The 27605-nt window shown below is 38.4% G+C and overlaps 1 protein-coding gene across 2 annotated transcripts; it reads left to right on the top strand.

Annotated features, from left to right (window-relative positions):
• The first annotated feature begins 271 nt into the window (after positions 1-271).
• IFRD1 (interferon related developmental regulator 1) lies at positions 272-26825 on the top strand. Of its 2 annotated transcripts, none has more exons than XM_049893619.1 (12): positions 272-615; positions 5748-5852; positions 5997-6081; positions 6853-6977; positions 9820-9977; positions 12827-12877; positions 12960-13138; positions 13227-13335; positions 18400-18534; positions 21593-21721; positions 22152-22247; positions 25399-26825. In XM_049893619.1, the coding sequence occupies exons 1-12, from the start codon at positions 525-527 to the stop codon at positions 25486-25488; spliced, it is 1353 nt and encodes a 450-aa protein (XP_049749576.1). In that variant the 5' UTR covers positions 272-524; the 3' UTR covers positions 25489-26825. The 2 variants fall into 2 exon arrangements, with proteins under 2 accessions (XP_049749576.1, XP_049749577.1); XM_049893620.1 differs by having other exon boundaries at positions 523-1834.
• Positions 26826-27605: the final 780 nt, after the last annotated feature.

Below are 27605 nucleotides of genomic sequence, written 5' to 3'. Positions count from 1 at the left end.
GGAGTCACGAGAATGGAGGCAGGAGAGCACGGAAGCCGGCTGGAAGCACTGGAAGCTGGCGCCCCCACGCCTACTACATTTCCCAGCACTCAGTGCGGCAACGAAGCCTTGCTTCCTGAGCGCTCACGGAAGACTTGAAGCATGGGACAGGTAGTAGCGCTCCATGGGCTGCCGGAAGTAGGAGTCTGGTGGGGCGATTTATAGGGATTGGCTAGTGAGCGTTCGAGTCCCGCCTACATATGGTGACGACAGACGGCAGTCTTGGTACTTAAGGCGTCGTGGCCTCTCCTGCCCCGCCTTAGCTCCCGCGCTAAAGAGAAACATGTATCGTTTCCGATCACAGCTCTTCACGGGGATTTCTGCTGCCGCCACCGCCCACTCTCACCCCCGCCGCTTCTCGCCTCTGTTGTTAGTCGAAGATTCGCCTCTCAGTCGCCTGCCGCACAGACGCACAAGTAAAAAGTGCAGCTCCATTGGCTGATCCTCGCTAATCTCCTAGTTCAAGCGGCACCGGGTGTCCCACGATGCCGAAGAATAAGAAGCGGAACACTCCCCACCGCGGTGGCAGTGGTGGCGGCGGCGCAGGGGCAGCTGCAGCGACGGCGGCGGCAGCAGGTAATGGGATATCCTCGCCGCCAGCATCCTGGTTGCCGGCTGGGCCAGCCAGTCTCCTATCTTTGGGCACAGTGGGAGTTGTAGTTCTCTCTCTCCTTCGGGCGTTTGTGGTTTCGAGGGCGTCTAGCTTGTTGGCGAACTACAATTCCCAGCGTGCACTGGGGGGCATGCGTCGCGCGATTTGGATCTGGCGTGCGAACCCCACTCTTGACACCGGCCGTGGGGGCGGGGAGGAAGCGAGTATTCTTTGGACCCCGGAGTTGAGATCTGTGGCGGGGGGTGGGGGAGGAGCTGTCGTCAGAAGCCGGGGCGCGCTCTCCCGAGTTCTCGTTGACTAAGGTTGGGGCAGATCTTGAAGCTGGCGTTCATGCTGTCACTGGCCGTCTCTGACCCGCCGGCGCCAACATGGAGTTCTCAGGAATGCCACCCGCCCAGCGCATTGGGGAACGTCCGGCCAGTTTGTACGAGCTTTAGCGTCACGCGGCATGGGCCTTGCGCGATGGGGCCGGTGCCACGCAGAGGTGCCCGCCTGGCATCCCCATCCCGCCGCCTTCCTGCTTGTCCCGTGCGTCTACCTGGCCGGGGCCGCTGTCGGAGCCCACGCTCTGCTCCTGTCCCTACCTAGCACCCGCCGAAGCCTCAAGCCCTAATGCAGCAGCCGGCGCGACCTCCTGCTCGGCTTTGTGCTGCATTCTCTAGGTCCTGTGGAGCGAGTCCGGAATAGGCAGGGGTAGTGAAGAGCTCAGACAGCAATTGGCTAAAAGTTTAGGGATTCTTTTTTTTTTTTGTGGTCTCCTGACAGCAAAGCTAAAGCTTTTTCTGGATGGATGGGTAGGTGCTTAACTGAGTTTATGGTTCTCAAGTTACTAACCATATGGTTAAGGAAAAGAAGAAAGGATTCCAAGCGGAAAGCTCTTCTACAGCACACGCCACCAAACTCAAATCGAGTATTAACGTATACTAGTTAAAGATCATCTCATCTAGTAATTGGTTGAGATCATAGATTTAAATAATGGAGTATCCTCAGGCATTACCACATCATGCCACTTGGATCCTCAGAATGATACGCCTTTGTTCACTAGAAAGTACATAAGCCAATTTTCTTGTTAAAGATGATTGGAAACTGGCATTTGAAAAGATTTATAGCCTCACTGAAACCTGTGATCATGAACTACAGGTCTAATAACTGACTGTAAGAATAGATTTTTATTGCTTGCAGGTAGGTAAAAAGAAAACCAGATTTTTCCTTTTTGCTCTTGATTTCACCTGAATGCTGTTGATGTTCATAAGTTCGTTATTTTTGATCGACGTGTAAAACAGTTTGTTGTGGTATTTAGTTGCTCTCTGTGCTTCAGTTTTTCCTCATCTGAAGTAAACATTTGAATTCTATCTAGAAGATCCTTTTTAACTTTATTCTTCTTTAAACTTAGAAGTTTAAACTGCTTAATAGAAATAACGGAAAAGCAGCAAGCTAAAGTTATTTTGAAAATGGTAATTATGTTATCGATGGCCACCTTAGAATTATAAAAAACAAACCCATTGCCAGTCCATTTGATTCTGACTCAGGGCGGCCCCATATGTTACAGAGTAGAATTGCTCTGTAGGGCTTTCTTGGCTGTGATCTTTCCAGAAGCAGATTGCCAGGTCTTTCTCCCATGGGGCTACTGGATGGGTTTGAACCACCAACCTTTCGGGTTAGCAGCTGAGCGTTGTGCCACCAGGGCTCTTTTTTAGGTTAGAAGTCATGGTGCAGCCATTATTACCTCCTGAAGCCTCCCTGACAGATCTTCCTTGTACTTTTTTTTATGCCTCCTGTCCTTATTGCCCTTCAGATTTTACATCAAGGCTCCTTTGTGGCCTTTCATCAGCCTTATTGCTGCCTTTTCTATTATTTTGTTTTCAATAGAAAAGATACTTTTAAACATGAATTTTGGCATGTAAAGAAAATGGAGAAGAATTCTTGGATTACTTTATAAAGCTGTGTATATTTGGAATACCTTTGGAAGTTTACACTAGAACTGGCTAACTGGTTGACTTTGGTGAGTGGAACTGGGGAGGGCATGAGGGCGAGATTTACTTTTTTATGTTTTCCACACGAATGCCTTACTTATTCAAGATATAAAAAAATAGTTGAGCTGGAAAATTATTACATACAAACTTGTGCTTACTTGCCAGCCACTTTACTGTAATTTTAAATGACATAGAAGAAATGGGATTTCAAGGAGATATCTCCACATATACAATCAACTTTATCGCCTTAATGGGTTTTCCTTTAAAACTTTTTTTTTTTTTAAATAAAATTAACAGTGGGTACTAGAAAGCTGATAAAATCCACTTCTTACACAAGATAATGGAGCCACGGTGGTACAGTGGTTAAGTGTTCAGCTGCTGACCAAAAGGTTTGCATTCGAATCCACCAGCTGCTCCTTGGAAACTCTAGAAGGCAGTTTTTCTCTGCCTTTTTATAGGGTTGCTATGAGTCGCAATCGACTTCATGGCAATGAGTGCTTTTTTTTTTTTTTTTTAAACGCAAGAGAATATAAGTTAATATGGGACCGTTTCGACTTGTTTTTTATCCCCATTCCCTAATTGTTCTCATCCATCCATAATAAAGATTGACCTCAGAGAAGCTTCCTTTGACCTCCTGGTCTGATTTAAATGCCTCTTTTTGGGGGGTTGGCACTCTGGCTTCCTGTGTATAGCTCTGTCAGAGCTCTTAGTAATGTTGAAAGAGCGAGCATTTTAAAGAAGGAACAAGAACATGTTAGTAGTGTCCCCACCAGCAGTTGCCGTTGAGTTGATTCCAAATCGTGGTGACCCCACGTGTGTCAGCGTAGAATTTTGCTCAACAGAGTTTTCAGTGGCTGATTTTTTTCGGAAGTAGATCATCAGACCCTTCTTCCAGGGTGCCTTTGGGTGGACTTGAACTTCTAACCTTTGTTCAGCAGCCAAGCGTGTTAACTGTTTTGTACCACCCAGGGCCCTTAGGTGACTAAAGAGTGCCATCACCTTGAGTGCTATTCACAAGAAGTTAGGCATTTGTACAGGGTTATTTTCTTGAATTTTTTATCCTCCCTTTGGCCTTGAGTCTTTGAGAGAAGCCATTGAGAAAAATTAGTTAAGAGAAGGGAGCTGACTAAGAGCTGGCAGGCATAGGAGTACTTTTTTTGGAAGTAGGCTGAGTATGAAAAAGGAAAAAAGTCAATTTATTTGTGATAAATGTTAGTAAAAGTTAATCAGATGATTAGCAAGCATTGCCCAGAAAATTGTCAAGAGCCCTTGAAACAGCCATTTATGTTTTAGAAAGACTTGTGATTCTTTGTTTTTTTCTTGTCTTAAAGATGTCTTTTTTTAAAGCACTCTGAAGAAGTTTTGGGGTCTTGGCTTTGTTACTTATTTGTTACTCTTTGCTGCTTTGATTGGTACAGTTTATTCCCTTTAGAGGAATATTTTAAGCTGATTTTAAAATAATAAGTATGTCATGAATTTCTCTGTGTCTTTTTTTCATGGAGAAAAGTCAATTTTATTTTGTTATTGTGTTTTAGATGAAGGTTTACAGAACAGACTAGCTTCTCATTGAACAGTTAATACACATTGTTTTGTGACATTGGTTAACCCCACGACATGTCAACACTCTCCCTTCTTGACTTTGGGTTCCCTATTATCAACTTTCCCGTCCCCGTCTGCCTTCTGGTCCTTGACCCTAGGCTGGTGTGCCTCTTTAGTCTTATTTGGTTCCATAGGCCTGTCTAAACTTTGGCTGAAGGGTGAACCTCAGGAGTGATTTCATTACTGAGCTAAAATGACGTCTAGCGACCATATTGTCGGGGTTTCTCCAGTCTCTGTCAGTCCAGTAAGTTTAGTCTTTTTTTGTGAGTTAGAATCTTGTTCTACATTTTTCTCTAGCTCTGTCTGGGACCCTCTATTGTGTTCCCTGTCAGAGCAATCAGTGATGGTAGCCAGATAGCATCTAGTTGTATTGGACTCAGTCTGGTGGAGGGTGTGGCAGTTGTGGTCCATTAGTCCTTTGGACAAATCTTTCCCTCGTGTCTTTAGTTTTCTTTATTCCCCTTGCTCCTGAAGGGATGAGACCAGTGGAGTATCTTAGATGGCTCCTTGTAGGCTTTTAAGACCCCAGATGCTACTCGCCAAAGTAGAATGTAGAACATTTTCTTTATAAACTCTGTTATGCCAGTTGAACTAGATTTTCCCTGAGACCATGTCATGAATTTCTTGAACAAAGAGATATTTGGTGCAGTCTTTCATTTTACTGACTAAGGAGCTTGGGCTCAGAGGTCTATCCGGTGACTTGCTCAAGGTCACATTAGGGGCAGAATTTGGGATGTGTTTTAACTAAACGCTCGGTGTAATTCATGACTGCACACTCCTTTTGAAATCCCTATAGAAATAACCGATTATACGTTCCTTACGTTAATGAAGCTGAAAGATTCTAGTTTAAAAAAGGGATTGCAGTTTTTTATTAATAACAGAATTTATATTTTTAAGTTGTTGGATATGTTGAAAGTTTTATTTTAAAGATGATCTAACAGACTTTTATATCAAATACTAAAAGTTCTGGTTCAAGCTTTTTTTTTTTAATTTCCTCAATTCAAGTCATCTTGACTTCGGCTTTTCTCTCTCCTGCATTCCCTTCACAAAAGACAGGCTCAACTCAAGGACACTTAGGTTATGTTTACTCAGCACAGCAATTGTCTTTGGAAAATATATCTCATATTTTATTCTTAATGATGATCCATGGCATCGTAATTCTATTTCTGGATCTGTCTTCATGATTTGAAGTCATAGTTTGGAAGTGATTTTTTTTTTTTTCCGTCTTTATGTATCAGTTTTTCCATCATCAGAAACTGGTGTCCCAGTTGGGTGACTGGGTGACTCATCTGTTTCTGGAGTTGATATGTATTGTTAGTAACTGGTGCTCCAAAATACATGCTACGTGAAATGACACCTATTTTAAAAATATGTAAGTATGGTCTTTTGTAATACAGCCATCCCTTTTTAAAAAATAAGTTTGGGTGTTTACTACTGTGTTTCTGTAAATTTAAAAGTTCCCGAGGTAAATATTTGCACATATGGCAAAAAAATCATCTACTCTTTCTTCTTTTCCTTTATAGGTGGCCAGCATCGAAATGTTCAACCTTTTAGTGACGAGGATGCGTCAATTGAAACAATGAGCCATTGCAGTGGTTACAGTGATCCCTCTAGTTTTGCTGAAGATGGTATGATTTCTAAATTACTTGCAACTTTAGATAAAAGGATATTTTAGTTGAAGGGATTCTTGTGCCTGAGGTATACTGTTATGTGTTCCCATCTGCCTTTTTTTTCTATTTAAATTATAGAGCTTGGTTTGTGTTATTCCTTAGGACCAGAAGTCCTTGATGAGGAAGGAACTCAAGAGGACTTAGAGTACAAGTTGAAGGGGCTTATTGACCTGACGCTGGATAAGAGGTAGGACGTAATGGGAACTCTTTATCTGGATGATTCTTGTGAGCCATCTTATATATTTAATATGTGCAGCTCTCTGATGTAACAGTACGTTTTCCCTTAGAGGATGATTTGTGTACTTTTGAAGTTTTATTGTTTCCTTTCCTTCTGGACTTTTGATCTGAAGCATGAAAGTGCCACCCAAATTTAGATTGACTCAAATTAGTCATTATTCTAGCATAGTAGTGCATGCATAACTGTATTTGATAGTAATTGAAGTGGATTTGTTGAAATAAAAGTTAATCTTCAACCAGAAAGGACAGCTAAACTTTACTTTAAGCCTCCTGCCCACTAATCTTGTTACAGACAAAAAATATCAAAGTTAATTATTTTCTACCTTCGTAGTAGCTCCAGAATTGACTTAAAACAAATGGAATTAAGAGGCTTAGAATATGCAAACATGACTTTTAGGCTTTTGTATTATTAAAAATGTTTTACTTAGTGTAATGTAGAGAAACATGTTTTATACATTGGAACTGTGGAATATGTCATCGTGTAAAATTAAGGCTATTAAACTAATAGACAAAGGCCATAATATAAGGCAGCTTCACATCTTTTGTGTAATAAGCTGAGTTGTAAATGAAAATTAAATTATAGAAGAATTCTTAGAGCTGGGTGACAATTAGATAAGAAATCTATAGATAGAAAAAAATTAGAAGGAAGCACTAAGCTAATGTTTTTAAAAGTCTTTGATGGTACACTCCAATTGGATTTTCTTTTTTTTGCTTTCAACAGTGCAAAGACAAGGCAGGCAGCTCTTGAAGGTATTAAAAATGCAATGTGTTCAAAAATGCTTTATGAATTTATTTTGGAAAGAAGAATGACTTTAACTGATAGCATTGAACGCTGCCTAAAAAAAGGTAACGCCCTTGTTCTTGAGTCACAAGCATAGAACTTACAAGGAATTTGCTACCTTCCTTGCAGTAGCATTTGTTAATGCCACTAGAGCATTGGCTTGCTCTTTGTAACATTTTACATAGTCGGGAAATACACTGTGTTTGTTAGAACTCAAAATGAGGTTTGGTAGAAACTTTGTTTTTGTTTATGTAATAAACAGTTTGAAAATAGGAAGGATTGGGGTGAATTGCCATCTTCTGTCACATCAGGAAAGGTGATTGCCATCCTCTTGTTAGAAAGGCTTGAAAGCCTGTGTCAAATGTAAATAAAAAGTGTTAAAAAAAAAATCCTACTTCATTTTTCTAAAATTCAAGTATTATATCTATCCCGTGTCCTCTTGCTCTTTTTTAAAACATTGATCATACTTGTGGATTGACGTATAATTTTTTTTTTTAAGTTTTATTGAGCTTCAAGTGAACGTTTACAAATCAAGTCAGTCTGTCACATATAAGTTTATATACACCTTACTCCATACTCCCACTTTCTCTCCCCCAATGAGTCAGCCCTTCCAGTCTCTCCTTTCGTGACAATTTTGCCAGCTTCCAATCCTCTCTACCCTCCCATCCCCCCTCCAGACAGGAGATGCCAACACAGTCTCAAGTGTCATCAGCATCTCTCTCTTACCCACTGTCCAGTCCCTTCCATGTCTGATGCATTGTCTTCAGGAATGGTTCCTGTCCTGTGCCAACAGAAGGTTTGGGGACCATGACCACAGGGATTCCTCTAGTCTCAGTCAGACCATTAAGTATGGTCTTTTTGTGAGAATTTGGGGCCTGCATCCCACTGATCTCCTGCTCCCTCAGGGGTTCTCTGTTGTGCTCCCTGTCAGGGCAGTCATCGGTTGTGGCTGGGCACCAACTAGTTCTTCTGGTCTCAAGATGATGTAAGTCTCCGGTTCACGTGGCCCTTTCTGTCTCTTGGGCTCATAGTTATCATGTGACCTTGGTGTTCTTCATTCTCCTTTGCTCCAGGTGGGTTGAGACCAATTGATGCATCTTAGATGGCCGCTTGTTAGCGTTTAAGACCCCAGACGCCACATTTCAAAGTGGGATGCAGAATGTTTTCATAATAGAATTATTTTGCCAATTGACTTAGAAGTCCCCTTAAACCATGGTCCCCAAACCCCTGCCCTTGCTCCGCTGACCTTTGAAGCATTCAGTTTATCCTGGAAACTTCTTTGCTTTTGGTCCAGTCCAATTGAGCTGACCTTCCATGTATTGAGTATTGTCCTTCCCTTCACCTAAAGCAGTTCTTATCTACTAACTAATCAGTAAAAAACCCTCTCCCACCCTCCTTCCCTCCCCCCCCCGTAACCACAGAAATATGTGTTCTTCTCAGTTTATACTATTTCTCAAGGTCTTATAATAGTGGTCTTATACAATATTTGTCCTTTTGCCTCTGACTAATTTTGCTCAGCATAATGCCTTCCAGGTTCCTCCATGTTATGAAATGTTTCACAGATTCGGGATTGACGTGTACTTTATAGAATCTCACCTTGTGTATTTGAATTCTAGAACTTTGTAATAGAGTTGCAGAATTTGTATTGTTGTAATCATAGAACTTTTACGAATGAGAGACCTGAGAGAATTAGTGTTACCAGACTTTTCAACTTCAGGAATCACCAAAATTAAAAAGATTCGGGGCTACCAGTTGACTTTATTTTGCCAAGTATAAGGACATTATGGAAATAGTTGCCTTCTGCCATTATTATTGTTTTATTTAAAACAATATTCCAGGCACCAAAATGTAGGAAGCATACCCATACCTGTTATACCCATTGCTGTCGAGTCACCCAACTCATAGCTACCCTATAGGGCAGAGTAGAATTGCTCCATAGAGTTTCCAAGGGGGAGCAGCTGGTGGATTTGAACAGCTGACTTTTGGTTAGCAGCCAAGCTCTTAATCACTGCGCCACCAGGGCTCCAGGAAGCATACATGCTCCTTTATATTGAATGAACTTAGCTTTTATATCCTTATTTTCCTCATTTTGCCGTAGGTGAAAGCTTTGTCATGATCTAAACTGTTGATCTAATCCACCCCTCGCTGTGCAAAATAAAGGAAGGGCTAGGAAGAGTGAGAAGACTGGTCTCTGGTTGCATAACTTGTTAGTTGTGTAGTTGATAGCACAGCCAATGTTTTAAAGATTTAACAATAGCTTTGTTAAAGGTGTTTTACATTGAAAATGTCTCCTAAAATGCGTAGTTAGGCTAGGTGACCTTTAAAAATTTCCTTTTGATCTTCATGTTTTATAATTCTGTAACTTATCATGTAAGATTTAAGTTTAATATTTGCCCAAATTCTTTGGTGTAAAACAGTTCTGGAAAGGATTAATTTACATTTGTCTTAATAGAAACATATTTCGTAGTGTTTTAAGGAACGGGCTGTGTACATCAGAAATGCTTGAGAGATTAATTCATGGGCTACTTGAGCACTATTCATATGGGCACATTAAGGAGCTAGAAGGTAGAAATGGGCTTAAAACATTTTGTTGAACTGTTCTGGTACCACCGTGAGGTAGGCGTTAATCTCTGTTTTATGGATAAACTAGAGAACAAGAATAACGAAGATCATTTGACAAATACGTTGTGGATCCAGGGTTTGAATGAATTCTGTTTCCAAAGTTTCAACTCTTAACTTCACTGACTTCCCAATTTATGTCAAAGCCTGGGGCGTAGCATGGGTTTCATTAATGGTACCCGATATTTTGAAGTGAAGCGGATTCGGGGAATGGCTGTTCTGTAAGCTATATTTAAGTTAGCCTACTGCAAATAATTTGTCATAGTTGTGCTTTGACCTCCTTTCTAGGTAAGAGTGATGAGCAACGTGCAGCTGCAGCGTTAGCGTGTGTTCTTTGTATTCAATTGGGCCCCGGAATTGAAAGTGAAGAGATTTTAAAGACTCTTGGACCAGTCCTAAAGAAAATAATTTCTGATGGAACAATGAGTATCCAGACTAGGCAAACTGTAAGTGTAAGATTTAAGATTTTTATGTTTATACATCTAGCTAGGCATGACACCCAGACATTCTGATGAAGAATGTTCCATAGAGCATCTCCTAGAGAGTAAATTCCTATATTTTTGAAGTTGAATATAATATACTGATATTAAATACAATATCGAGTTACTTAGGATGATTGTAGAATAATTTTGGACTGGAACTTGAAAAAACAGTCTAGATACTTAATGTTTATTAGGTGTTTATTTTTTATTCTAAGAAATGTAATAGGAGAGTGGATAATTGCTTAAAATGGGAACTTTTTTTATTAGTGACAAACTTTTTTTTTTTTTTGGCTACCTTGGCCTCACAGTCTTGTCAGAAAGCATAACGCTGTGTTTACGTAGGTGGATTTGGGTAGATGTTGAAATTGACTTGTAAAACATTCATGTAGTTCTGGGGTTTGAGAAAGGTTTAACTCTTTGACATTTACTACTCTTAACATCTGACTTTAGATTGTGGTTTTAAAATTTTTTTGTTTTATTTTTGGTGAGCTAATAAAAAGTGGGTCACTATGAGTCGGAATCGACTTGATGGCAACAGGTTAATAAAAAGTGATTTAAATGATCACGTGAACACACTTTGCTGTAGCACAGAAACATGAGCTATTCTTAGCAGGTTATTTGTAAAGTAATATGTGAGCGTTAAGCTGTTTTTCTAACAAGTTGAACTAGTTCAACTCTGAAACTCTTTGAGGCATTTAATACTGATTGTTCAAATTAGCTTTGTCTTCAGTATTATTTAAGGTAAATGACATTAATCTTTGTACCATCTTTGTGGCTTCATGAAAGCCATTCTCACTCCCCATACGAGTTGGCAGGGAGGCAGGCCCCCGCTGTGTGCCTCTGCTCCACCTCTAGGTCTCTCCTCCAGCAGCTGGATGTGGAAAGCAAGAGAACAGAGGCTCAGGCCTGAGAACATTAGTTCTGTGCCCATCTGACCCAGCTGTGGAAGCCGGGAATGGTCTAGCTGTGTTTGCCCTGGAGGAGAAGAAATAGGAGTTAGTGACTTCATGGAAATCTTATGTGCTCCAATAGTTGTAGTTCTAAAATGTCTCATTAGCTCTTGTTACTTACCTTTTTGTTCCCTCTTTTTGGATAATTCCATGTAACTTTTAAATTGTGCAGGACTGTGGTTGTATTTTTGTGATCTCAGGAAGACAGGAAACACTTTGCAGGTAGACATTTGGAATAATTACTGAATTTTGTTTGCACGTGAATGTGATTTTTTTTTTTTTAAACAACAGAAGGAATCCGTATTAAATGTACGCGGTCTTAAATTTTAGTGTCATTTCTCTTAGAGTTGCCATCAAAAGGAGAGTTGTGGCCTTGCTTCTGCTACTCACTTTAGGAGAAGGAAATACTCATTGAAATATCTCTTTGCTGAGAATAATGCTGAGGCTGCTTTTACATTTTAACGTCTAATTTCTACCAGAATGGATAAAATAGTGACACCAAGCAGATTACTGTCACAAGCGTCCTTAATTCTGGAACAGAACTAGCTGAAACCTGGGCATATGAAATGTGACTTTAAAGATTTAAAGCTTTAGTGATACTTTTAACAACATGAGGGAATTTTAGTGACAACGTATGGAGAAAAGGAAAATGGAGACTAGTCAAATCTCACACATTACAAATTCTGACTAATTAGGAGGTACATATAGTTGGTGCTAACTTGTTATTCCTGGTAAAATTTCTGCTTTTAATATGATTAATTTGTTAAAGTGTTGTTCTGTGGATTAATGGCTCCTGTGCGTGGAAACCCTGGTGGCATAATGGTTAAGAGCTGTGGCTGCTAACCAAAAGGTCAGCAGTTTGAATCCACCGGTCACTCCTTGGAAACCCTATGGGATAGCTCTACTCTGTCCTGCAGGGTTGCTATGAGTCGAAATCAGCTCAGCAACCGGTTTGGTTTATGTTATAATCAGATTGTATAAATTATAAGTAGATGGTAGAAGTATTGTGTTCTGAGTCTATTAGGTAAGCATTACCTTTGTAGTCTCAAAGTGTACTCATGTTTAGCCTCCCTTTTCCTAACAAAGGACAATTATAGAATTCTCACAACCTCTTTTTATCATATTCTGAAATGAGTGAAATCTGACTTAATAAACTCCTTCTTTAGGTGAGAGGTTTGAGGATAAGTATTTAAATTTTATTAGATTTCTGCTCTTTTATGGTTTTAGAAACTTATTTTATACTGGAGTCTATTTAAAAACAAAAACGAATATAAGTGGCTTTAAAACCTTAGAAACCTATAGCAAATTTAATGTATTGTAAAAGATTTAATAGAGGGAGTAGGCTCCTTTATCGCAAATGTCCAAACCTCATCTGTGCCTTTACAGTGGAGTTAAAGCTTGAAATGATCTGTTCGGCATCTGTAAAGCATATGAAAATGAAACAGTTTGGAAGATAGATAATTTTACCCTTTTTCAGAATACTCCCATAGAGTTAGTGGAGTAACCCAGCAATCTAACTCATAGAATATGGAGCTGGAATGGATTTAGAGATTATGTAATTCCTTTGTATACACTGCCTCCTTTCCAATTCTGTGATAAAGAAAGGCCCAAGAGAAGTGCAGTAACTTTCGTGGAGTCATACTGTGAGCTTGATAGTGGAATGGAGCCTGGGCTGAAACCCTCTTCTCTTGACTCTTGGCCCAGTGCTCAGTTTCGCTCTTTCTCTTTTCATGCTATGCTTGGGACCTTCTATGATCGTACAGTTGAGAAAATTTTCACAGTGAATTATAAAAGCAGGAAGATGTAGAACTGATAAGGTACAATATTGTAAACTATCTGTATTTTCATGTTTTTTTTTTTTAGTGTGCAACTTGCTTTGGTGTTTGCTGTTTTGTTGCCATGGATGACATTACCGTAAGTCTAAAACCTTTGACATAAGTTATTTGCACATATCTAATTTAAGACGGTTGTCTTACTTGATATTCTTATGCATTAGGAGCTATATTCAACTCTAGAGTGCTTGGAAAATATCTTCAGCAAGTTATACCTCAAAGAGAAAGACACTAATGGTATTTGCAGCACCCCTAATACAGTCCTTCATATCAGCTCCCTTCTCTCATGGACCTTATTACTGACCATATGCCCAATCAATGAAGTGAAGAAAAAGCTTGAGATGTATGTATTTTTAGTTTCGTATTTTATAAAGATAACATTTAGTGACATAACCAGTTGGTTCACGTAGTAATAAATAACTGTTTTCTAGGCATTTACATAAGCTTCCAAGCCTGCTCTCTTGTGATGATGTAAACATGAGAATTGCTGCTGGTGAGTCTTTGGCACTTCTGTTTGAATTGGCCAGAGGAATGGATAATGTAAGTATCTAGTTGACAGAGGAAAAAGTTTAGGTTGCAGAGACCATTATTCTATCATTACTTTTACAATTAAGAATGGGATGATAACTCTGGAGTGTGGCCAGCTTAAGAGCCTTCTTGGCAATGGCAGTATAATACTTTTGAGAGCATAGCCAATCATGATTGGTAGAGCAATATTCGAGTGTAGTTCATTATTATTAAGTTTTGCTATCTATAGAACTGAATTTTAGGGATGTTCTCTGCTCATGGAGAGTTGTGTTTAATCTGTATGGAAGTGCGTGGATTTCGCAGACATAGGACACGGTAAGGTAATTCACTCAAAGATACTTTGTGTCCTAGGGCTGCCATGACAGAAAACCACAAAGTGGGTGGTTTTAAAGAACCAAAATATATGTCCTTACAGGTCTCGGGGTTTAAAATCCAAATCAGGGCTTCGGCTATGTCAGTTCCTTCATGGGGCCTTCCTCCTAGATTGTGGTGACTGCTGGCAGTCCTTTGCTGCTTATAGATACATCTGCCTTTGTCATCACATGGGGTCTTCCCTGTGCATCTTTCTCTGTACTCACCTTTGTAAGACTACTCCAAAGGGATTACTTTTAGGATGCACTCTACTCCAGTATGACTTCATTGTTGTTAAGCACCTCAAGTCAGTTCCAACTCATAGTGAACCCATGTGACAGAGTAGAACTACCCCATAGGGTTTTTGTGGCTGTAATCTCTAAGGAAGCAGATTGCCAGGTCTTTCTACCTTGGAGCTGTTGGGTGGGTTGGAACCATCAACCTTTTGTTACCAGCCCAGCTTAACCGTTGTGCTTATTAACATAACAGAAGAAAAGCCCTATCTCCAAACGGGATCACATTTATAGGTATAGGGGTTAGGACTTAAATATATATTTGGGGAGGATGCAATTCGGCCTGCAACACATCCTTTTTAATGAATATCAGACAGTTGGATGAAATATTAAGTGAGCATATACTTGGGATCAGGTGAGTTCAGTCACTGTTGTTTAACTTCTCTAAGCCAAAAGTGGAAACATACATGGCCCTTTAGACTGGGGCATGTGCTTTGCAGTCCCTCCCCACCCTGTTCACTCACTGATGTTAGTTACCATTGGCATTGGCTTGGCTCTTAAAGGTATTTGAGTTGGTGATAGGGTGGTCATCCATCCTGGTTTGCCGGGTGGTCATCCATCCTGGTTTGCCTAGTGCTCTTCCACTGTTAGCACCAAAAAGTCCTATTTCCCAGTAAATTCCTCTTCCCAGGTGAACTGGGACAGTTGAGCACTTTAGTTTGCAACCTCTAAGGATTAGAGAGCCATGTAGTTAAGCGCTTGGCTGCTAACCGAAAGGTTGATGGTTTGAACCCAATAGCCATTCCACAGGAGAAAGGTGTGGCAGCCTGCTTCCATAAAGATGACCTTGGAAACCCTAGGGGCAGTTCTGCTCTGTCCTGTAGGGTTACTATGAGTTGGAATCAACTTGACAGCAGTTTTTTTTTTTTTATATTCGAAAGATTTCCCAAAGAAATGCCTCAAATATTAGAGCTGGAAGTGTGGAATTGTTTTTAAATGTGTGATTCAGGTAGTGTGCTGATTTCTAGAATTGAAAAGCAGCTTTTGTTGCCTTCACACTGAATCCATAGATGCTATCATGATAACAAGAAAGATCCAGTAAGAAAACTCAAACAGGAAATATTATTTTTAACCTTGTATTATTTACTAGATGCTTTTTAATTTGAGACAGAGTCTATATTTCCAGAATGAAACTTTTTCTACAGTTTAGGAAGTTTTTTTAACAGTTAGTAATTCCAGTTAGGATTAATATGGTGTTCCTTGTTGCTTGCCATATTTAGTTTTCTCATTCCATTCTAGGCCTGTGTTTAGAAAATGTTTAGGCTCTTAACTGTCAAGTGTCTCTCCCCACCTTCTTACCCTCCCCTTTTGGGAAGAATAGCCAGTAGTAATAGTAAGTAAGTAAATGCCATCAATAGCTAATGGTTCTCCTTATTATGTGAGAAACTACACTCAAGGTTAGCTAGCAATTTAGTTTTATTTAGCTTGTTAATGGGTCCTTAACCTAAAGGCAAAGAAACCAGATGTCCCAATTTTAATCTTGTGTTCTTTGCTTATAGAAATAGTAATTTATTTCTTTTCTTTTTCTTTTGAAATACGTCTTAAATTGAAGTAACGATACAATTTAAATTATACATATTGAGTTTGTTTAAGTTGTGTAAACATATATTGTAACCCACATATCTTTTGTGTGTGGTGTGTGTGTGAGTGAGAGTGTGGTGTGATGGGGCTTAGTTACAGGATATTCAAAAAGTTAATTAAACCAGGGTTGATGAGTACATAGGGAATTTTAAAGTAGAATTCTTGTAGCAAATGAGTGGCATTGAATTATTCTGAACTTTTTGCTGGCATAATTGGTTTGTGATATTAACCCAGGAATCTAGATGTGTGATGAATTCTGTCTGGGAGACTTAGAAACTTCTAGAGAACTGCCTCTCGAGTTGGTTTTTAAAGATAGAATTGGTGAAATATTAATAATATCTGTCCCAAGTTGAAATTAATACTTTATGAGAGCTTTCGTTGCTTGCTATGCATGTTTGCCATATAACTGAGTAGATAACAGTAGGCACTGGAGCCACATTGCCGAGATTCAAATCTTCCCCACCCTTACTAGTTGGATGACGTTGGGCAACCTCTCTATGCCTCGCTGTGCAATGGAGATAGTAATAGAGTAATAGTAACTTTCTCTACTCATGGGGTTGTTGAGAACACACGCTAGGTACAAGGCAAGTGGTAGCTTCTCCTATACTATTATTGAGCTGAATAGTGCTTCTTCCCCACCAATAGTCTAGGAGTGGCCTTTTAGGAACTTTAGGACAACTTAAAATAAAACAAAGACTATATGGTGGCAGATTACAGATCTTGGGTGGGAGAAGGCTTCATGAGGTGCTGATTCAAGCTTGACTTGGGAAAATACGCCAAAATATAGTATAGGCAGACCTTCGCCACTTCTTATTTCATCCCCATCTGACCTGACGGGATAGTAGAGAGAGGGAAAAGGTAGTCCAGAGACTAAACATAGTCCTTGGGACCAAACCTTAAATAACTTGGAGTCGATACTTCCAGAAAGGGAAACTCAGCATTCTTCCCCCTTCCTGCCTTTGTTTGTTTATAGGATAACTGACCCTATGTAAAAATGTCTCCATACCTTGACACAGGTATTCTGCCTCAGCAGGGAATGAAAGGAATAAAACTCTTTGTGCTCAAGAGGTAATGATAAAGAGATATCTAGAGATAAAGCCATTTAAGAAATAATGTTCAGTGTTTTGCAGGGAATTGAGAGGGCGGGGAGATCAAAATCTGTTTTCCTATTTACTTCCATTTGATTTTTATTTCACAGCACTTAAAATAGGTGGCAGAAGGCTCAGTTTGTTTCATTTTATATAAAATCAGTGCTTTTATATAGACACATTAGTTTTTGGAATAATTTTCTGTGAATTTGTAGTCTCGTATTGGGCTACCATAATAAACTACAAATTTATGACTCAGTTTTGGAGGCTAGAAGTCTGAAGTCAAGGTGTTGGCAGGCCCATGATCTCTCTGAAAGCTCTGGGGAAGAATCAATCCTTACTCGCCTCTTCCTAGCCTTTGGTGATTACCAGCAATCCTGTCTCTGCCTGTGTTATCACATGGTGGTCTTCCTGTGTGTGTCATTACATGGCCTCCTTACGAAGACACCAGTCCTTGAATTTAGTGTTTACCATAATCCGGTATGACCTCATCTTAATTTAACCAAGTATACCTACAACTTATCTCCACATAAGGTCACATTCAGAGGTTCTGGGTGGACATGAATTTTTGGAGTACACTATTCAACCTACACTCACCTTGTTCAGGGATTTAATCAGGGGGGCTCTGTTTAAACCTCAGGAGTTTTCTGTGGTTTCATTTTGTTACCTTAATTCTGGTCACATTTTAAAACCATTTAATTTATTGTAGCGGTTATTTAAGTATGAAGTAATGACCTTTAGCTGACCTGTTTGCCACATTTGTATTGGATTAGATTGAAAAAGGCTATATCATAACAATAAGAGCTGTCCATTAAATCTAGAATATTGATATAACAGTTCATGCTTCATAGTTCATTTGACTGTATTTATCATCTTAGTCTTTACAACCATCATGATTTATAATTTTAAAAACTTGGTGTAATGAGAAGTAGATTTGAATTCTAATCTAGGACTTTTTGAGTGTCCCTTAGTCACAACTGTGCTGTTTTATTGTTGATAAGAATTAAGGTTTTCGTTTATGTCTCTGGGAGCCCATTTTTTATATGTCCCAGAGTATAGTTTTATTGTATGGTAGAACTTGCCCATGGCATTTCCTAGGCTTCAGTTTTTATAGAAGCAGATTGCCAGGTCCTTCTCCCATGGAGCGGCTGGGTGGGTTTGAACTGTCAGCCTTTCAGTTAGCAGCTGAGCGTTTAACCGTTGTGCCACCAGAGCTGCTTCAAGTATCTTTACTTTAAGCACTTTAATTATCCTAGTTATCCATCTGGTATAAATGCCTTATTGTGCTCTTTGAAATATGGCCAGTAAGTTAGAAATTTAAGTGTTGTAAGAAGTGTTACGTATAAGTTACACTTCAGGCAAAAAATAATAATTGGAGTACTGGGGATGTGGGGTTCGGAAACTGAGCAGCCAAAGGATAGAAACTGTATCGATACGTGGATATCTGTCTTCACTGAACTTGTTTGAAATTCCAGTAATAGCTTGTGTACAGTAGGAGCACAATAAGCATTTGTTAAATGCCTGTGGCTCTACTTGGAAGGGGAATGTTAATTGATTTGCAGTCAGCGTTTCTATATGAAATTAGTGCATAGTTTCATGCATGTATTTATGTGTGCCTGTGGGCCAAGATCTCTAGACGGCTTGAAGATTTGTGTTGCTCTCTGCAGCACTGCTGGGTTATTTGCCTAGTGAACTGTTCTTTGTTGGCTCTAGAAGAGTTTGAAAAAGTACAACCACCAAACAAAATTGTTTCTCTTGACCAGGACTTTTTTTATGAAGACATGGAGTCTTTGACCCAGATGCTTAGGGCATTGGCTACAGATGGAAATAAGCACCGGGCCAAAGTGGACAAAAGAAAGCAGCGGTCGGTGTTCAGAGATGTTCTGAGAGCGGTGGAGGTAGGCCTCTTAAATGCGTTGATAGGTACTCATTTTGAAATGAGATTGTTGCAGGCTAACCTTGACAGTTGGGTTACTTCTGTTGATGGAGCTTCACCTTTCATCAAGATAATTTTCTCATTGAGCAGAGTTTATTTTTCTGTTTTGGCATTAATGTATGTAACAAAACATTTGCCATTTCAACATTTTTTACACATACAATTCAGTGATATTGTGTTCATCGTGTTATGCAGCCATCACTACTATTTCCAAATTGTTCTGTCACCCCGGACAGAAACTCGCTGAGCAAGGCTTTAACGACATAAATGAAAACTTCTTATTTTTAAACACAGGAAAATTTAATAATGATGTATAGAGGTACATTTGCTTTTTAGGTTTGAAAAAAAATTAAAAGATTCAGTGTGATAAAATGTATTTCACCTTGGTGTACTTGACATCACGTAAGCAGTGTTGCTTAGCACATACGTACTTAAATAGTGTTTATTTTGTGAATGTAGTAAGTTACCACCTACCCCTCTGTGTACAATTTGGCTTTCGTTACCTTTAAACAAAGACCTTTGTGCTCTTCCCAGGAAGGCCAGGTGCTAAAAACCAAAATAACAAATCTCAGCATCTTTACAAGGTCACTTAAAGTCATTATCTGATGCTTGAATTCCTTCTATAGTCCTCTAACCTGCTTCAATACACAGGGAAAGTAAATTGAATTAGAAACCTTCAGGGAATGGAGTGCATGGCTAAAATGAGCTTAGGACGAAGGCAGTGTCACTGTGGAGGATACTAAACTTTTTTATAATATAATAATATGTATGTTTTTTTTTTTTTTTGCTAGCTAAGAAATATTTCTTGGATTTAAAGTGTAAGTTTCTCAAGATATTACTATTTGATATGACAGTTCTTGTAAGGATAAATATATCATTGAGTCTGTAGTGGTTTTCAACCTGAGGTGTGTGTGAAAATTTAGAATGGGAATTAAAAAAGAGATGCTAAGGCCCTAGCCCAGATCCAGTTTAGAAATGTTCCAGCGATTCTCATATGTACTCTGCTTAAGAACTACTTGGTTCATTTTAATCTACTTTTTAAAAATAAAATAGATATAAATTAGTATACAGAACCTCTAGAATCTAAATTTTCTGGTTATGCTGCGTCTTATTGCATTATAAGAATATTTTGTACTTTGGATTTTATAATCCTACAAACAAACCCCTGCTAAGTTGAGTAGACATCAGTATTAAGAATTGAATTTGCCCCCTTAACTAGTGTGGCAGTAACCCCAAATTAGACAAGCTGTTTTCTCAGGTAACTAAATTTTTCCTATATTTGGATTTTGGAGATATTGTAGCCTCTAAAGATCACATGTCCTTAATATTCTGGATTAGACCTATTTCAGATTTTGTCTTGATACATCCCCTCTGGGTAATAGATTGTAAAGGACAACAGGACCTGAGAAACATAGTGAGTCCCTTAAGCCAGGCCAGCTTCAGCACTTAGCAGTGATTATTCTGAGAAGCTCCATCGCCTTCTTTCTGCCATCCCTGTGACTGCCATTACCCCCTTCCTGGTTACTCTTTCGTATTCATTTATCAAAGAACTGAGCAACCAGCTTTTTTTTTTTCTTTTAATTTAATACTTTATTGTTTTTCTGGTAGAAGTTTACACAGCAAATTAGATCCCTGTTGAGCAATTTCTATACATATTGTTCAGTGACATTGGTTATATTTTTTACAGTGTGTCAAAAAAACCAAACCAAACCCGTTGCCGTCGAGTTGATTCCAACTCATAGCGACCCTATAGGACAGAGTAGAACCTGCCCCATAGGGTTTCCAAGGAGTGCCTGGTAGATTTGAACTGCTGACCTTTTGGTTAGCAGCTGTAGCACTTAACCACTGTGCTACCAGGGTTTCCACAATGTGTCAATATTCTCCATATTTCTGTTCTGCTTCCATTAATCTAGCTTTATTGTCCCTCCTACCCCCCTTACTTTCTCATCTTTAGGATAAATGTTGACCTTTTTGTCTCCTATAGATGATTTTTCAAAGGAGCACAGTGCTCATGGGTGATAGTGTTTATTTCATGAATCAATCTGTTATTTAGCTGAGAGGTGACCTCTGGGTATGCTTTCAGGTACAGCCTAATGGGTATCTCAGGGTGATAGTCTTGAGGGTTCTTCCTGTCTTTACTGGTGCTGTAAGCTTGGTCTTTTTTAAGAATTTGAGTTTCATTCTGCATTTTTCTCCCATTCTGTCTAGGATCATCTGTTGTGTCACTGGTCAGAACGATCAGTTGTGGCAGCCAAGGCACCATGTAGTTCTTCTTCTGGTCTCTGGATAGATGAGACTGTGGCTTGTGTGATCTTTTAGCTCTGTAGACTAGTTTCTTCTTTGAGTCTTTGGTTTTAAGGAACCAGTTTTTGCCTTCCTACCAAGTTCTGCCTCCGTTCTGGGTGACTTCTCTATCCATTTGAAAAACCATACTTTCTATTTGTTCAATGACGTTTACTTCGTTTTACTGGGGCCACACTCGTTATGGTTATACCTTAGAAGTAGATTCTGGCAGAATTGTTCCATCTCTGAAATCTAAACTCAGGAGTTACCTCTCATTTTCTTAATGAACCTACTCTTAGACCTCGAGTTGTTTTGTCCTTTTTGTTTTGGTCTGTTCACTTCGTTTCCTAGATCCCTGCTGTGCACCACTTCACCCATTGCCTAGTGGTGGCACCTTGTCTTTTGACCTGTCCTGCAAACCTCCCCCATTTTGATTCTTTTTCAAATTTGTTGTGACTAAAATGAAATTAAAAAAAAATCCGCGATAGTTTTGTCGCCAATATTTTTCCAAACTCAGTTGTGCCTTCAGTCCACCACTGCTAAATAGATGTCTGTGCTCTAACATATAGGCCAGTACCTTTAAGTCTGTTCACATCTCGGGTGTGAAGGTATCAATGTAAACTGTACTGTTTGTTTATCCTAACGTTTGTATGTCTGTTTAGAAATTGTGTTTACATAGGATCTTTGTAGGCCATATTAGTGCTGCTTATAATTTTGGTTCTTCTTCTGTTGGCTAGGAACGGGATTTTCCAACAGAAACTGTTAAATTTGGTCCTGAACGCATGTATATTGATTGCTGGGTCAAAAAACACACCTATGACACCTTTAAAGAGGTTCTTGGGTCGGGGATGCAGTACCACCTGCAGGTAAGTGGATGACATCCTTTCTATACATTCCCTTTTAAATTAGGGAGCAGTTTTTAATGTAATTAGCTTTTCAAGTTATTCAAATATCCAAAATGCTTTCAGCTTAATACAAAAGAGTAAATTTATTTTTTAAAGTAAAATTGAATAAATATGAGTTTGTTTTTTTTTTTTTTTTTTGCAATGTATAGCATGGAGTAGCTTTAATTTAGACCTCAGCTATTGAAATCTCATAGGAAATCAAATAGTTTGACATAGCTTTTTTGAATTTAAGGCATTGGAAAACAATTTGATCTCGTACTGAAAAACAAAATAACTGACAAGTTCATACTTACAAGTTCCACATAACTTTTATTAAACAGATTCACTTTAGTATAAAAAAGAGCTATGATATTTAATACTGAACGTTACCTTGTTTTTCTTTTTACATAAGTCAAATGAATTCCTTCGCAATGTGTTTGAACTTGGTCCCCCGGTTATGCTTGATGCTGCAACTCTTAAAACGATGAAGATCTCTCGTTTTGAAAGGGTAGGTTTTGGTTTTAAAAGAACTAAACAACCAGTATGTAAGCTTTATTTGATATTCTTAATGTCGGTGAAAACCAATTAAATAATATTTGGTAAATTCATTGTCTTAAAACGTGTCATTTGTTATTGAATATTTGATGAGTGAATATATCGCTCAAGAAATTATTTTCGTTTATTCACTTGACAAAAATTCGTAACCAAAACAAACCACAGCTCTTGCTGTCAAGTCAGTTCCAACTCATAGCAACCCTGTAGGACAGAGTAGAGTAGGTCTGCTGTGCCATGGGGTTTCCAAGGTTGTAAATCTTTGTGGAACCAGACTACCACATCTTTCTCCTGTGATATTTGTAACATATATAACAAAATAGGGGGTGACTTTGATATTTCAGAAATTAGGAGATTTTTATGTAATTCTGTTTCACTAATAAAAATAATAGTAATGACTAAAACAAAACACTAAACATCTCAAAGAAAGGTATTTTAGTGGTTTCTGTCTATACGTGAAGTTTTAGTTTTTCATGGTGTTTCTCACACACAATTGCTGTACTAAATGTTAGAAGTTTTACTGGATTTAGATTGTGAGGAGTTTTTAATGAAATCTTTTTAGCTATAACCCTACTATCTTAGTACAGAAATTATTTTCATTTTTGTTTCCGTTTATTCTGTGGGTTTTTATATTTAAAAGTAAAGACAGTGCTTCTTTTGTATCAGATACTGCGCCTGCTTAGTAAGTACCAAACTCATTTAATAAGCTAGGAACTGAAGTGCTCAGAGTTTGTAACATTAAATAGTAATTAACATATTTTCATCTAACATTTTAAATACCCTTAATTTTATACACACGTACATATACGTACAGGTAGTCCCTGACTTACAACGGGGTTCAGTTCTGATGACTCTGTTGTAAGTTGGTTCTGATGTAAGTTGAATGCCTCATTTTTTTAGTTTTCATTGTTATTGCATTTTATCATCAGTATCTTTATAAATCCAATCGTCATTTTTGGGGGTTGGAAATATTACGTATAAACATACAGATATATTTCAACGTATGTATGGTGAGACTACGTCTCACATACTTTGGACATGTTATCAGGAGGGATTAATGCCTGGAGAAAGACATCATGCTTGGTAAAGTAGAGCGTCAGTGAAAAAGAGGGAGACCCTCAATGAGATGAATTGACACAGCGGCTACAACAATGGCCTGAAGCATAACGATGGTGAGGATGTCGCAGGACCAGACAGTGTTTTGATCTGTTGTACCTAGGGTCGCTATGAGTTGGAACCAACTTGATGGCACTTAACACCAACAGCAGTGTAGTATATGTTATTGACAATAAGGTATACCAAAAAAAAAAAAGTCATACATGCAGTTTGTTGTAACTTGATTATGTCATAAGGCTAGGACTATATATATTTTACTGAAATAAAATTAACCATTTTAAAGTGTAATTTGGTGGCATTTAGTACATTCACAATGTTGTGCAACCATTACTTCTACCTAGTTTCAAAACATTTTCATCAGCTCAGAAGGAAATCTCATACCCATTAAGCAGTCATTCTCCTTTTCCCTTCCACCCAGCCGCTGGCAACCACTAATTCGCTTCCTGTCTTTTGGTTAACTTACTCTGGATGTTTCATATAAATGGGATCATACAATATGTGTGTGTGGTTTTTTTCTTCCACTTACAATGTTTTTGAGGTTTATCCATGTGGCAGCATGTGTCAGAACTTCATTTATTTTTATGGTTGAAAAATATTCCATTGTATAGATATATACCACATTTTATTTATCCATGAATCAGTTGATGGATACTTGGATTGTTTCTATCTTTTGGCTAGTAGGAATAGTGCAGTAATGAACTTTGATTGATGTACAAGTTATCTATTTGAGTCCCTGCTTTCAAGTTTTGAGTATATACGTAGGAGTGGAATTGCTGGATCGTATGGTACTCATATGTTTAACTTTTGAAGAATAGATATATACCACATTTTATTTATCCATGAATCAGTTGATGGATACTTGGATTGTTTCTGTCTTTTGGCTAGTAGGAATAGTGCAGTAATGAACTTTGATTGATGTACAAGTTATCTATTTGAGTCGCTGCTTTCAAGTTTTGAGTATATACGTAGGAGTAGAATTGCTGGATTGTATGGTACTCGTATGTTTAACTTTTGAAGAACCTCCAAACTATTTTCCACAGCAGCCTAACCGTTTTACGTTCCCACCAACAATATACGAGAGTACCAATTTCTCTGTATTCTTGCAGACCCTAATTTTTGTTTTTTAAATTATAACCATCCAGTGTGTGTGAAGTGCTTAATAATATTTTTATAAAACCTTTGTATTTATGATCACGTAACTGATTCTTAGGTATTTTCAAACTGTCAAAAAATTAACATTTTTATATTTCTCTTTAGAATTATTTCTTGTAAGAAATTCTCTACATGGGGGTAGAGGGCTAGAATGTGACTTTTTGGTATGTATTGGGTGGCATAGTGATTAAGAGCTACAGCTGCTAACCAAAAGGTTGGCAGTTTGAATCCACCAGGCACTCCTTGGAAACCCTGTGGGGCAGTTCTGCTCTGTCCTGTAGGGTAGCTATGAGTTGGAATCAACTTGATGGCATGGGTTTATTGCCAAATACCTTCCAAAGTTATTCTGTCATTTCTAATGTCTTCAAAACTGGCTGAAGGCACATAGCTATTATGCAGATTGAACAGGATTGGACTTCATAATTTAAATAATTTGTTGGTTTAAAAGGTACAAAAATGGTACTTAATCATTTTTTTTTTCCTTGCTATTTTAACTGACCCCAGGGTTGGACATTTTTTTTTTTTCCACATTAGTGTGTAATTTGTCTTTTCGATCATCAGATTAAATATGTTGATGCCCTTTGTTCACTTTTTCATTGGAATTTTCATGGTGTTTTACATATTTGATTTGATACTTTTTTTCCAACACAGAATAATCATTAACTCTTTTATTATCTGTTATTCTCCCCCCACCCCCCATTTTGCATGTGTGTGTGTGCATTTTGAACATTTTTTATAGGATCAAATCAGTTTATTTCTTGCCCTTGTGATTTTTTTCATTTTATAAGAATTCCTAAGTCTTTCACTGACCACACATGCTTTCCTTTTTTTCGTTTCAGCATTTATATAACTCTGCAGCCTTCAAAGCCCGAACAAAAGCTCGGAGCAAATGTCGAGATAAGAGAGCAGATGTTGGAGAATTCTTCTAGACTTTTAGTATTTGAAGACTACTTTCTTATTTTCTGTTTTTTTCCTAATTAGAGACGGTTTTTATTCTGGGGGTCAACATAGATAACTTTTGTAGCAAGGGTTATATATTACTTGTAATTTAATGTACAGTATTATAAATGGTTAGTTCTGATTATTGAATATTCTCTGTAAATAGAATCAGTAAATATGAATAAAATAAGTGTTGGTAATGTTTAGTCATATTCTCCTTGTGAAGAGAAAAAAATCTGGTGTTTCACTTGATTTCATGATGAGAAAAACTATTACACAAGGTTAAGTTTCTTATACTGTGGTTATCAGAAATATTGATTATAATGATAAAAAGGTATAAAATATGATCTTAGACGAACAATTCTGGATACAATTTTTGGAAGCTAGTTCCTCTGGAAAAGCTGCGGTATTTTAATTTTTAAATGGAACCTAGCTATTTTAATTTTGTCACTGGGATGGACAAAAGGAATTAAACCACGAGATCTTACAGCTATACTTGCAGACCATTTAATCTGGCTGTTGGGAGTTCCTGATGAATTTGCATATGCCAGAAAGGTTGCTAACCTTAACCTCAGAGTGGTAACACTAATTTTATATGCTGTGTAAGACTTTGTGCTTTTTACTTTGAAATAAAGATCTTTTCACACTTACAGTGCTTCTTTATTAATAGAAGAAACATTGATTCTAGGTACAGAATTCAAAATGACCTGGCCTGGTAGGGAGGAGGTAGACAAAGTTTTGATTGTTTATAGAAACATTAAGAAGATGAAAAAAATATACCAGTATATAACTAGTATTCAAGTTGCTGACATAAGGGTATTGCTGCTTGGTTGCCCCCATGAGAACATTTTTCAGTTTAAGGAAAATTGTAAGTATTTTGATAGTGCATTAAGATTTGTTATTACTAAAACAAAAAACATTAAATTGTATACCACAAGCAACACCTGCAGTCTTGAATTTACAGACTTGTTTCCTTGATACTCTTAGTACAGAGAGCAGCGACATGAGGGCTGGGAAAGCCTGTATCCTGTAGAGAGAAATACCCAAGTCACCTAAGGTACTTTTTCCAAACTAGTGTTCTTCCTTTCCCATGTTACAACTCTTGGAATGAAGGTCCGATGTGCCCTTTAGTTGACTAAAAGTCATAAGCTGGCTCAGTCACTGTTGCTAATGGGAGTGTGAGTTCCATCCCTCAGATGCAGTGGAATGGAAAGCAGATTGGGAATCTATACCTTGGGTTTGTATGTACCCGTGTCTTTTATATTCCAAATAGGTCAGTTAGAACAATGGAGAAATAGCAATAAGTGTTTTACTAAATTCTTAATTTCATATATGTATACATATCTTAGAAATTAGTTTTTATTAAAGTTTTACATATCTTAGTTGTATTTTAATAAATTTTTTAATTTTCATTGTGTGTTTTTTTTTAAGTGAAAGTCTACAAATCAAGTCAGTCTCATACAAAAATTTATATACACCTTGCTGTATACTCCTGGTTGGTCTCCCCGTAATGAGACAGCACACTCCTCTCCACCCTGTATTCCCGTGTCCATTCAGCCAGCTTCTGTCCCCCTCTGCCTTCTCATCTCCCCTCCAGACAGGAGCTGCCCACGTAGTCTCATGTGTCTACTTGAGTCAAGAAGTTCACTCCTCACCAGTATCATTATCTGTCTTATAGTCCAGTCGAATCCCTGTCCGAAAGAGCTGGCTTTGGGAATGGTTCCAGTCTCGGACTAGCAAGATCTGGGGACCATGATCTCCAGGGCCCTTCTAGTCCCAGTCAGACCATTAAGTCTGGTCTTTTTATGAGAATTTGGGGTCTGCATCCCACTGCTCTGCTCCTTCAGGGATTCTCTGTTGTGTTCCCTGTCAGGGCAGTTGTTGGTTGTAGCCAGGCACCATCTAGTTCTGGTCTTAGGCTGATTTTGGTCTCTGATGTATGTAGCCCTTTCTGTCTCTTGGGCTCATAATGGCCTTGTATCTTTGGCATTCTTCATTCTCTTTTGCTTCAGGTGGGTTGAGAACAATTGATGCATCTTAGATGGCAGCTTTTTAACGTTTAAAACCCCAGGTGCCACTCACCAAAGTGGGATGCAGAATGTTTTAA

This window comes from Elephas maximus, chromosome 8 (assembly GCF_024166365.1).
Source record: "Elephas maximus indicus isolate mEleMax1 chromosome 8, mEleMax1 primary haplotype, whole genome shotgun sequence".
Lineage (NCBI taxonomy): Eukaryota > Metazoa > Chordata > Mammalia > Proboscidea > Elephantidae > Elephas > Elephas maximus.
This window is presented reverse-complemented; position numbering and strand designations above follow the sequence as displayed.

What these genes read in the sequence shown, in the direction of transcription:
- IFRD1 (XM_049893619.1), top strand. Translation starts at nt 525, where the DNA reads ATGCCGAAGAATAAGAAGCGGAACACTCCCCACCGCGGTGGCAGTGGT. An exon ending in CTCTAGTTTTGCTGAAGATG is followed by an intron (nt 5,853 to 5,996) that starts GTATGATTTCTA and finishes GTTATTCCTTAG; the next exon opens with GACCAGAAGTCCTTGATGAG. An exon ending in AGATCTCTCGTTTTGAAAGG is followed by an intron (nt 22,248 to 25,398) that starts GTAGGTTTTGGT and finishes TTTTCGTTTCAG; the next exon opens with CATTTATATAACTCTGCAGC.